Genomic DNA, 13162 nt, shown 5'->3' on the forward strand with positions numbered 1-13162 from the left:
AGGAATTTCTGAATCATCTGTCTGCATTCTGACTGTCTGAACTGTAATGTGTGATCAGTCTTGCAAACCAACACAAAGCAGCTTTGATCCACAGCCTATTATGAAGGGAAGGACTTTAGGGCGAAGGTCCTCTCATTTACAATGGTCTCTCTCATTGGCAGACTTCATATGTGGACAATTTTCTTTGGCAGCAAGCCTTAGGGTAAATTCAAACTCCTGTCTATTTATGAATGGTATCTCTTTTCCCCTTCACTTTGTCAGGAATTGCTTTCACACAAGGAAATGTTTTTGCCATTGTGTGACAACTTTGAAAGTGTTGGCATGCAAGGAAATTGAAGATTTATTGCTTCAGCATGCAAAGAGCAAAACAGATAATCAAATAAGAAGACAGACCTTACATGGAAGTGAAAGCTGTCTGTGCATGATCATATGCATGCTTGTGTACGTGTGTGCGTTATGTGTGGGTGGTGTAAAAAATGTTGCCAGACTTGAAAAAATGAGCAGAGGTTGGTTTTGGGGTTTTTAAAAAAATGTTTGTCAGTTACCTGCATGGGAACGGTTTATCTGTTTTGGATCAGCAATCAGCGACAAGTCAGTGTTGAAGTCAGCTTCTTTTTCCGTGGTCTTTGAGCAGCTCACCTCCACTCGCTCTCACATTAGCCTTCTGTTATATCGTGGTATGGTCAGCCTGCAGCCCCGGGTGTGGGTGGAAGATAGTAATATGATAGATGGAGGGCATGGAATCAGGTGGTCTCCATCACACACAGGAAGGACGATGCTGATGGAGAAACAATCTTCAGGCAATATTCAGAGAACCTCACCTTCCTTTTGTGCAAGTTATTATTGTAGATTTTTAAAAACTGAATGTAATTGGATTTTATTCACAATGTTAACCAATAACATGATGATACCCAGGATGATTCCTTTTCAATTCTATTTATTTCATGACCTTAAAAAAAACAAGCATGTACATCTTCCTTGGTGCCTGTTTGAGGATGTACGTTAACATACATGTCAACATGCAATTGGCTTGTAAAATTATTAACATGTTTGCACCTTTTTTGTTTGTTTACTACAGGTTAGAACAAAAACCTATCAAACCATCATCCTGAGATGCACTTCATTAGCAAAATTAAAATATTTATTAACAATGACAGATAATTGTTTTGCCCATTGGAAGCATTTAAGAAATCAGATTTAAAATCTCTGTAATGATTCTTTTGACATTTTTAATGGGATATTACTGCAGTGTATTAGCAGCTTAACTTGTTCTAATCATATTTAAATAAAATCCCTTTTGTACTCTGAGCTCAGTTCCACATGAACGGATCATCTGATATCCGACTCTGGTAACTTTTACATAATAAAAATGACTTAACATTGGACCAGTGCTGTCGAGTGTGCCCTGGGAATGGCTTCAGGGTATTGCCATGTGAGACATGCTTTTATTGCACACAGTCAAAGCTTTGTATCTAACTGCTTAGTTATGGGACAGTAATGGAAGGGGATAGTGGGAGGACTCATGGGGATACATTCCTCCATAAATAAGTGACAGCCAGAGAGTAACAACAAACAGCAGGACGCCTTGCTTCTCAAAAGACCTGGGTATTCATGGGGAAGTGTGAAATGTTGTCTTTAAACTGAAGAAGACCACCGTTTACTCAACACAGTTGTGAATTTGAGAGAGGGTTGTTTCTGAGCTCCTGGAGCGAGACACATTTCCCTTGCAGATCCGCTGTGACATTCTGTAAGGAGGAGGTCATTTTTTGGCCTTTAATGCTGACTGTAAGGATGCAGTGAGACTGGTTGTTCAGACCGCAGGATGTAATTTTTGGTTTGTTGCCGCTGCATTAATTATGACTCTGGCTTGAAAAAGACCTGCCGGTTGGCTGCGATGATGTATGAGTCACTGTTCTGATGCTAACGGCCACGGCTGAAAGTATAATAATTTCATTGGAAGTCTCATAATTTATTTTACACTCTTTGAATTGACTCTCAATCATTCATTCATTCATTAATTTCCTACCTCTTCTTCCGCTGTAGCGGGTCACCAGGAGCTGGAGCCTATCCCAGCTAACTGAGGGTGTGAGACGGGGGAAACTCCAGGCGCGACGCCAGTGCACCGCAGTCTCTCAATCCCATATTATGAAATATTTACAATAAATCTTCAAATAAAAGCCGAAATAAGAATTGTATATCATATTCATCTTAGGTTTGCCTTGTGTCAAAAGCTATTTACACCAATTCATGAAAAATTTAAGGACAGTCAAAAGTTTTCCTAATGACCAACCAACTTTCACAGAATGTTCTTTATTGTTAAGAAACATATTAAAATACATTTAATTGAAGTTCTATGTACTTTGACTCCACTTTGCTTGATTTCATCAATAATGTATACGCACAAATTACTTTGAAAGTCATTGCTGCTTTCAGAAGCAGATACAGGTGCTTGAAATGTGTAAAAAGGTAACTTAGCCTGTTTTTTCACAGATCTTTAAATTAAAATAAATGTCCAAGTTCAATCTTAAGAGACAAACTGTCAAGGGATCAATAATTATTTTTTTGTAGTAGATGATTGGTGGTGGCGGTGGCCGATGACTCTGCAATGAATCAAGTTAGTTTATCTGTGAAGACTGGGCTGTGATGGTGAGGTGGAGGGTGTGCGTCACAAAAGAAACAAAATGGAGAGCTGTGTCTCTGTTCTATTGGATAGATGTGGGCAGCTGATATCTCAATCGACGGCATAGCAGGAAGTTAAGACTTAACATGCATGATGGGAATGACTGGATGGCACAAGACATAAAAGTGTGCAAAGGAATTGCGAGAACTACATTACAGTGTAATTACTAATAGCATGGCGTGAAGCACCAGAGTATAATTAGCTCTGCAGCATGCTATAATTAAATGACGTGATTCCTGTCTATTGACCTGCTAACTGTCTGCCCATTGTGACAGACATCCCGATCATGTGAGTGAGCGAAAGCAGACAGACAGTGAGTGGAAGCAAGATTTGTCTCCATATGTTAGGCATTATCCATCAGCTGCCGAATCACGCCCATTCATGTGCTCTCCCAACCACCTCCAATTACACGGCTCACAAACTAAACCATTGATCCCCTCACGTTTTTCCGTTAAGGTATATGTCCGCCTTCCTCTGGGACATTCAGATCAGGTCACTTACATCAACAGCTGCAAAGAAGTGACCTCATGCAGAACCACCACTCCACCCCACCGACCCCTGTCTTCTGCACAGACACGCGAACATCGACCACATATGAATATAAATATATATATGAGTGTATGAGATATGAGTGTGTTTGCCGTCTGTCAGCCAAGTAGGACAACACAAAGACTATGGCCTCCCCCATGAGGTTCCTAATTAGAAACAACACTGCCTGCATGACTGACGACCGTCTCTTTCTGTCTTGTTGATCAGATAGCCCAATCACATATTTGCTGGTGTGCTGAAAGCAGTCTGTATGTGGCTCAGAAGTAGGTTATGACACATTTGGATGTATGTTAATGTCTTATGGGCCCCTGTGCTGAGACAGACAAGAAACAGCTTGCAGACAAAGTCCTTATAAACAGTCTGCGTAAACTGTATGTGTGGGCTTGAAACAGTACTATTGACACCTTTTAGTCTCGAGGTTCAGTTTTAAGTGGAGATAATGCATTTCTTGACAGCATCTGCTCTTGTAATGCTCTGTACACACATTTACATTCACTCTATGGCTACTCAATGCGAGAAGAAGAGCTTTTAGCCCGAGGGTGAGGGGCAAGTTTCTCTGTGTCCTGGAATGCAGTTGACTTTCTAAATCCCCACCAGTCTATCCTGGGGCTGTGGGGCAGGGCCTATCTCAAGCCCCATTTTCCATGCGAGCTGCGTCTGGAATCTCTAAGCAAGCCGTTAGCTGATTCTCCCAGCTCCACTCTTTCACCGTCATCGTGTCCGTTGATCCCAAACTGCAATGGAAGAGGATATAGCAGATGAAGATAAAGATTGTTTACTTGGGGAAGGTAATGAGTTTTCTCATATACCACCTGCAAACTAATTCAGATACTTTCGGGGTTTGAGTCTGATCTGTCTGCTGAGTGTAATTTGGTTAGCGGCGGGGAAACCACCAAGTGTTTGGGGGTTAAAAATAGAATTGGAAGTACATGAAACTACTGGCCAAGAACTGCAGCGAGGTGGGGCTTTGGTGACGGGGCTTTCTTGGTCTCGATGCACCACCAGTTAGCATTATCTCAAAGATGACGCTTATTTTGTTGTGTTGTGTTTTAAATATCTGCTGGTAAAAAAGACAAAAATGGGAGATTGAAAGGTGGATGGAAAGACAAAATTGAATCACTGCATCTTAGTTTTTTCAGTTGCTGGACTATTTAAACCTGAGAAGTGACCTCTGTCTCAATCACAACATGTCTTTTGAGAGGCAAACAAGACATTCCTTTTTTAACACGTGTCTCACAATGAGCTTGAAAGCTTTCAAAGAAGAAAAGGTAAGCCATATTAAAGCACCCACCAAACAGCGGCAAATCACTTGAAATATCCTCCCTCAGCTGTTGAAGAGCTGAACTCTGTAAGAGGTCCTTCATTTTCCACCATTACTCTTTGAAAGGTGCACATTATGGTTGTGCCTGCCTGTAGAAAACAAGCCAGCACATCAGCTTGCTTTAGTTTTCATTCCCTCTGTTTTTACACACAAACAGCTTCTCTTCTTTTCCCTTCTTCTCCTCTCCTCTTGCAGACTCGTAGGGGCTTTCAGATTGATGGATTATAATTGTATTCCCCAGGCCATGATTTCAAATAAAAAGATGTGCAAAGATGTTCTGGCGCCTCAGGAGGTTGTGTTTATTTTGTCTGCTTTCTGCCCTTAAGTCAAATATTCATCCTTAATGTCACTTTTTTGTTGTAGAAGTGATTTATATGATAAAATTTAATGGAGCAGTATGTCTTGGGCTTTCTTAAAAAAGTGTGCTTCATATCAGAAATGTCCTTAATGTCATGGCAGTGTAGATATAATGCTGTGAGCAAGAGGAGCAAGGCTTTATCACAATGTCAGCAAAAAATGAACGCGGCTATCTATAAATCTAAAGGTTTCTGCTCAGGCTTAAGACTTTGTGTGGCTCTGGATGGATGACAACATGCTCTACTTGTTCTACATGTATGTCTACTAACATTAATGCATATCTACATAAAAGCAAAGTAAATAAGCCTGAACAATTGTTTGAATGCCGCGTTCTCATTTCCAGTATTCATACATCCTACATTCACATTCCCCATGTTTTGACACTGTTGTCTCTTTATCTGTTTCCTCAGAGCAAACCAAAAGCAACTTGAAGGTAACCTCCCCAGAGGACGCAGAGCGTGTAAGTCGCAGACAGGCCTCGCCAAATGGGACGGCCCCTTCGAGAGGGGACGCCAAAGGCAGCCGAACAGTCCCTCGAAGGCACACGTTAGGGGGAGCCCGCGGTTCCCGGGAGATCTTAGCTATGCAGCCGTCAGACATGGACAAGAAGAGGGAGGCCTTCCTGGAGCATTTGAAGCATAAATACCCCCATCATGCTTCAGCAATCATGGGCCACCAGGAGAGGCTGCGAGAACAGGTCAGTGGCTGATTGGGTGATGGGGAGAACTTCCTTATTTATCTGATTTTTAAAAAATCTGTGTTATAGGTCTCAAATGACTGAGTGTTAATGGGATGGGAGTTTTAGCTTCTTTCAGTGGATGTTTTTGTTCTGTAGTTTTGCTTATTTCCAGCAGAGGGCAGCTGTTTTTACGTGAAATCATTATGTCTTATAAACCTGAAAAGACAAATACATCAAATTCATACCCAGCAACGGTTGGCAAAAAAATTAAAAAAATAAATAAATAAAAGGAAACACAACTCCAGAGCAATACAATTGTTGATCCACTGTAACTGAAATGTTAACTTAGTCACTCGATATATCTTGATTTGGATTTTATTCCTTCTCTAAAATAGAAGCTTATGGCCTCCTAAAGAAACAGCAATGACCAAAAATGCATTTCTTTGTCGAGTTTAATCTTTCTTCAACATCCTGCTGTTTTGACAACCCACAAATAACTCTTGAAAACAGTTTGAATTTTATGACTTGACTTTTCTATTTTAACTATGCGGTTGGAATTCAACACACTGGGTCCTGTAAAACAGATAATTGTTTGCAGACGTATTGTTTCATCCGTATTAGACAGACAACACTGTCAAGTCAAGGTTTTGTTACGGCCAGCTAGCTGTTTCCTGTCGACTAATCTGACAGCTGCTGGCTCCAGCTAGCCGGCATCATATTTACCATCCAAATAAAAGAGTTGCAAATATTCTCATCCGACTCCTGGAGGAAAGCAAATAACATTTTCCAAAAATATTGAGCTAATTCTTAAACATGACACCAAACATAACAGACATGACAGTAGGCCACACATAATCCTGCATAAATAATTGTATTTCAGTAGCTTAGAATTGCAGTGCAGCTGCAAAAGTATTTCCTACATTAAAAAAAAAACTTTATCATTCTTATTTTTACTATGTTTTTTTTTTTTGCCTTAGGCTAATTGAAATATAATCTCATAATCTCTTCCCACAGCTGCTGGGAAACACTAACATAATGTTTGCTGTACAAAACATTTAAATCCTAAAAAGTCAGAATTGAACTTGCTAATAGTTTCAGACTAGTTTGTTTTCAGTGTGATCTGTGAAGGTAGCATTCCATTGTGAACCTGACGGGGCGGGGCTAGTCAGTGGGAGTCACTGTGGACACTGACTCACCTGGTCATTGTCTGTTTGTGTGCTCTGGGTCAGAGGACACAAAAAGGAGGGGCAAACGGGCTTTATGGCCAAAACAATGGAGGTAATAGTGGAGACTGGCACAAAGCCACAGGGGAGCTCCACGTTATGGTGTGAGGCATTGTGCAAAAGGGATTTTGTGTACAGTTTTCACACCGGCCCACAAAGCCTGTCACATTTTTCAGGAGGTATTGTTTCAGTCCGTTACACTGATCAGGAATTTGCAAAGGTGGCCTAATATTAGTCAAAAGAATTTAAGGTTTCTTGTTTTCGCAAGGCTTTTTAATTATTTAATGTTTCAGGATCACATGGTATTACTTCATGCATCAACTGATCTATTTATCATAAATAACTGTGCGTGTAGTGTTACTATCGGTGGAGAACAGGTGAAGAGTTTGTTATGAAACGTAGGTAGTCAGACAGGTAAGTTCAGCTCCGGACTGGGGTGGAGTCAGTGTTGCCATAGTGACTCATGATGTCACAGCTGAAGGGGCTCAGCTTACTTGTAGGTGCCTGCTGGAGCGAACTGGCTGGCTGCGCTCGGAGCTGTGCGTGTGGAGGAACGCTTGCGCTGCAGACACGGCGATGGATCAGGAGCTTGCGTGGAGCGCGGCTGTGGTTAACGTGAAGTCCGCAGAGGAGTAAAAGAAATACTTTACAAACAGACGGATTAAAACTTGTCGCATCGGCGCCTTCGATCCGGACAGAAACTGCAAAGGTAGAGTACTGTATTATCGGATATATTTGCGCTTCTTTTTTTTTTTTTTTTCTTTGAGAGTCGGTGCACTCCCATATTTTAAAAGCATAATTTCTGTCACCGTGTGCGTAAAGATATTTGCAGCAATGCGCGGGGTTTGAAGAGAAGTGCGGCGCGTCCTGGTGCAGTTGCGCACAGGTGCTGCAAAGTTGAAGACGCGAACTCAAAACTTGGGGAAAGAGAAGTTGAAGGAATGATCTCTCCATTCTTTCTGCTTCACTGATAAGAGGGACGCCTCAAGGTTGTCTGCAGTAAAAAAAAAAAAAAAAAAAATCTTTAGGTGCGACCACCTGCAGCTTCCTATTAAACTAAAACCAGGGTAGTTATTAAGCAACCATATTAAACACGCAAATTATCATTGTTGAAATGAAGTTAAAGACTCAGTTACAACATGTGTATTGATATTGATTGGGGTAATAACTGATTGAGATGTCACTAAAGCGCTGATAAGAGTCCAAATGTTTATTTTTCCAAATGTGTGACGTGTTATTAGTAATTTCACATCTATTAAGACATATTTTAATACCACAAAAGTAACACCTCGGCTCCAACCTAGTTTTGTAAAATGGAGTCCGTTTTTTTTTCTTGCTTGCTTGTTTTTCTGACTCCTGGCACGCACTGGTTATTTGACCAATTTCAATGGAATCTGGAGGTGTGCTCGTTTCTGAGACTAGATGACATCATGTTGCCCTTAATTTGTCAAGGACTGCTGGATTTGGATTTCAGCTTCCCTCATTTTGCATTTGCAAGGCCAACTCATGGAAATATAGGCAGAGGAGAAATACTTTATCCTGCATGTGTGTGAAATTTCATGCAGACAATTCATTTAGGAAAGGAATGCTCTTATTAGCAGGGGATTATCTGTCAGTGCTTTCCTCTTGGAATTATCTAAGATGTCTTATTCCATTTTGTGCAGGCTAATTATAAAGCTCTTCAAAGTTTGTCTCTCATTTGCTGAATCAACAAAATAACAGGAGTGAGAGAGATGAAATGATGTGTCATTGTTAATTGTATGTGAGATGTGGCATTTTTAAAATGACTTTGGAATGAAACTGTCGTTGTTTGGGATTTAATTGGTTTGAGCGTGAGCTCCTGGCAAATAAAAGTGAGTTTGCCATTTAATATTTCGAGATGTCAAGATGAACGCCGTCATTCCAATACACAGAGTAGAAAACACAAGCAGAACAATTATGTCAAGTTTATTGAAGCGTTTGGTGTTATAGAGCTGGATTGTTATTGTAGAAAAAAATAGCAAGAAAACCAGTGGAGTGGCTGTGAAATCTGTCACAGGGCAGTGTGGGAAATCGTCTCAGTGTTGTGCAAAGCGGTCACCATACAGGAAAGACAGCATCAGCGGCGATGGTATATGCTTGAGAGGTGAGAAAGAATCATCTCTGGAGATAGGAGTTACAAAGCTGAAGACTTATCAAGGTCAAGCGGAGGTTGGAAAGATGATATCGCCCTAGCCCGGAAGAGGATGACCCCACTCCACCCAGCATGACGGCACCCACACATACACACTCCCAAACACACACCCACACCCTGGATTATTCCTCTATAAGTTACCCTTCACTTCTTCTTTTGTCGCTTTTTTTTTTGTGATCCTTAAACCGGCAACAAAAGCGAGCGTTTTAATTTCCTTCTCTCGTAATGAGGCCTGCAAAATCCTGGATCCCACCCAAGGGATATGAGATAATATCCTATTGGCTTGACCGACACCCTCACTCCCATCTCCCTCTGCCCGGGGGGCCTTGAGGAGCACAAACTGAACCGCTTGACCGATCATAGACCCACATAGACTCGCCGATCCCCCCTCCTTTCGTGTGTGTGCGTGTGTGCGTATGTGTGTGTGTGTGTGTGTGTGTGTGATGAGCTGTGACTTGCTATGCCAACGGTTTTTGTGCTCGGTGGAACGACCATGTTAGGACAGCTGCTTCCAGCTGTGGGCACCAGACAGACAGGTCTTCCAAGCGCAAACTGTGATAATTCATTTGCTTATGACAGCATGCTTGATGTTAACAGTTTGTGTCACGATGGGTAAGCTGTCTCGAGGTGCAGTGTTTGACAGGTGCTAGCCGTGTCGTTCACATGCTGCATGTGTTTTACGGTGTGTGTGTGTGTGGGCTGCGTTTAATGGAGATGATTTTTGTTACTTCTCTGCACAAATCAGAGTTGAGCAATGCAAGAACTTTTCACACAGGTCTTGTCAATAAATGCTCCACATCTGCAGGGTGGGGTCATTTTGCAATACATCAAGGTAGAATCTCTGGTGACATGTTTTTGATACACACAACGTGTTGTGCTTTGCCAGATTTGTGTGTTGTGTTTGCTGCAGACTTCAGTTTTTGCCCACACTTGTTGAACATGTTGCTGTTCGTCCAAAAGAAAAAGATCCCACACAACTCTTTGAAAATGAATGCATGTTATTAATTGCATAAAACCAAAGTACAGCTTTCAGATTAGTTGTTATATATTGAGGATTTTCACATGATCTCATAGTAAATTTAAGTTAATGAGGTCACACCCACTGAGGGTCAGAAAGCTCTCATAGAGTTAGTGTCATCGTTCAGTTTGAATGCAGAAAAACCAGAAAGCATTTAAAATGGGAAAGAGCTGTTGTGTGACAAACTAAAAAAAATGTATTCGACTTGAAGTCAGATCTCTCTTTTATGCAGTTGAAGCCTAAAGAAAAAGGGAAGCAAATGCATCAGTTGACGGGACCCAGAATTTGGGCACTCAAAATTGGATTTGCAGTTGAGAATCTGTGGGAAAAAAATACTCGTAAACCTTGTGACATTTGTTGAGATTCTTTCTGTTGGTGAAACAAAATTCACTAAGTCGTCCTGATGTTGTTGGAGATGGTAAAGAGCTCCATGGTATGTCATCTGTTCCTCCTTTGCTCAAGACGTAACTAAACCGTTCCATGCCAACATCCTTCTCCAAGTTGTAATGAAATAGTTTTAGAACAAAGCTGTCCATAATATTACTGGGCTTTCTTGTCACGTCATTCCAAAAAAACAAATCTCGCTTTGATGTGCGACCCTAGCATCGAGCCTTTTGGATGCCCTCAGGCTTTGTTTTGTGTATCTCTCAGGTGTCGGATTCAGATCCATAATAATGTCAGGAAACTGGAATCCTGACCACATGTTAACGTCCACGGATGGCAGGTTCTTTAGTAAGCTGTGTGGAAAGGAGTGTCTTTTAGTTCTGGTGTCTCAGGATGTGTCTGCATTCCATGACTTTTGTCTTCCAAGTCTAAATGATCTCTTGTCAGGAATTGTATTGTAACAGGCTGTTGTTGGAAACTCTTTAATTACTATGTGCAACTTCATTCATTTCTTGCTATATTTTGTACACAAGCAGACACATCCTCTCGTTATTTGTTTCCAACAAGTCAGTCGGTTGTTGTCAGGCTGGAACAAGATTTGCCAACAAAGAAAGGAAAAAGCCAGTCTGAAGCTGATGTTATCAGATATCTGAAAATGTTTCTTGTTGGTACACAGCGAACCTTTTTTTTTTTTGCTGTAGCCATAAAACATTATCAGCAGGTTTTCTAAGTTGGATCTTAGAGGAGTTTATTGTAATAAAAATTTGGACCTTAAAATCCACTGATGAATTGAAAGGGGTGAGAAAAACACTTAACTGGAATGAAACACTTGATGAATCTTTCGAAAAAGGATCGCAGAGGAAGATTCCCTTTGACTCACTGCCGGTTTGGCAGTGAGTCAGAAATAGAGCAGTGATGAAGATGAAGTATGGAAAAGTCCCGCATTTAGTAACAACAGCAGCATCAATAAGATGGAAGGGTGTGCAATATCTGCTCCTTCCCACCAATTCATGTTGAGCAAGGTCACATAAATGTTGCTGTTTTGTCATTCTTGACTACTGTAAACTCTCCCTCTGAGTCTTTGAGAGGCATTGCAACACGTACTCCTTTCTGTGGGCTCCTGGCCCTGCTTCACTCCTGCTCCACAAACCAAGGTCAGCTAGATAACGCGAGCTTTGAGGCGTGCATCAACTTCCCACAAGAGATAGGGAGTGAGTTTAGGGAATTAATCGTGCTTCTAACCAAAATACCCCAAGAAAAATGATCATTAAAACACCTTCCAAAGTAGAGTATAAACGCTGATCTGTGATCTAAACAAAATGATGTGGGCAAAAGTGCTGCTCATTGGATCTTGAAACATTTCTAACCATGTGATTTTTGCACTAAAGCCTTTACTCCCTCTTTATCACACAAATCTGATACTGTGTGCTGAAGATCTGTTGCAAAACATCTGTTTTCGATCGTCGCACCTCTACCATAGAAAGCACCAGCTGTACTGTTTTTTAACAGAATTCGCCACCTCCACATGAAGTGATGCTTTGAGAGCTACCTTCTGTAACACAAACAAGAACCACAAGGTTAATGACAGACATGTGTTAACCTGCCAGCTAACACGTTTTTAGTGGCGGGGTTTGCGTTTTCGGGGTGCAGCACCCCAGCTGGGAGGACAAGTGGTCTGTGGAGTGGCGCCAAGGCTGCGTCTAATCCTGAGTGTCGTGGGGGTGGGTTAAGCTGCTCTGACAGAAGGCCCTGATGGACCTGCCTCTGATCACGGCTGATTATGAGTCAAGCCAGACGCAGTTTTACACACTGTCTCAAATGCAGTGCCAGTGCGTTAATCAGGCCAGCTAATCAGGTCTGATCTCTTTTCAGTGTGATATTCTGTGAGCTAAAAGAGTTGCAAGTTCAGCCCTTCAGCACTTTTCATAATATGTATGCTTAATGTGTATACTACATGCAAAGTCTTATGTAACTGCTCACAGTTGGCAACACTTGGAATGCAGGTTTATCTTCCGAATGTGGACCTGTGCAATTGTGTTGTGATTGCATTGTCTCTTACTTTAAGGCACATTGTGTTGCCTTGTGTAATAACATGCAAAACAACATCTGACTTGACTTTATCAATACAATGATTGATGAAGTCAAAAAAGTGCAATACATTATTGTAATGGCCTCTATTAAGTTAACTTCCAATTTGCAGCGCATGAAATAATAATGGATTAATTATTGGTTTATAGAACACAGTGAAAGCTTTTTATCTGTTTGCATTTTGCTAAGAAACAAAGTAAGTACATGACAAGAACATCAGTACTTAAACAGACAAACTAAGAGCATAAGATTAGCTTGTCATTTATTTAAGTGTCACTTCTTTCTCAAATGTATTTACTGATTTCATTTATGTGGGTTTGATGCTTGAAGGAAGCCTTAGGCTTAAGTTGTATTGCTGTCTTTGACAAACTAATGGGTGGCTGTTGTGTTGATGTTTCAAAGCACCACTATGCTTTGTGTGAAGTTCTAGAGTTTAACGTGATCTGTCTTCAGTTAGGAGTTTAAAAAAAAGAAGAAAGAAACTAATTCTAATATATTGCCAGCCTTGCTGTTAATATTTTGGATTTGCTGGCAATGACATTCTGAGAACTGGTGGGTGGGAAGCAACAGAGGTGTTCGCTTCTCACTTTCACTATCTGTACTTGCACCTTTGCAAGTTTTTTGCATGCAGACCAACATCTGGAGTCCACCTTGGGCCAAAGTTATGAAGCTAACTTCAAAAGATGAAGC

General features: G+C 41.1%; 1 protein-coding gene across 14 annotated transcripts in view; it reads left to right on the forward strand.

Moving 5' to 3' along the window:
• Positions 1–13162, forward strand: part of si:ch211-285f17.1 (sickle tail protein homolog) — a 98934-nt gene that overhangs the window by 52599 nt on the left and 33173 nt on the right. For 12 of the 14 annotated variants that reach the window (XM_068343602.1, XM_068343604.1, XM_068343612.1 and 9 more), the window contains exon 2: positions 5318–5604. In XM_068343602.1, coding sequence (XP_068199703.1) covers positions 5318–5604 — 287 coding nt within the window. Of the gene's footprint in view, positions 1–3885; positions 4018–5317; positions 5605–7321; positions 7519–13162 lie in introns of those variants that run through there. The other 2 variants (XM_068343603.1, XM_068343608.1) reach the window with 2 other exon arrangements.

This window comes from Antennarius striatus, chromosome 20 (assembly GCF_040054535.1).
Source record: "Antennarius striatus isolate MH-2024 chromosome 20, ASM4005453v1, whole genome shotgun sequence".
NCBI lineage: Eukaryota > Metazoa > Chordata > Actinopteri > Lophiiformes > Antennariidae > Antennarius > Antennarius striatus.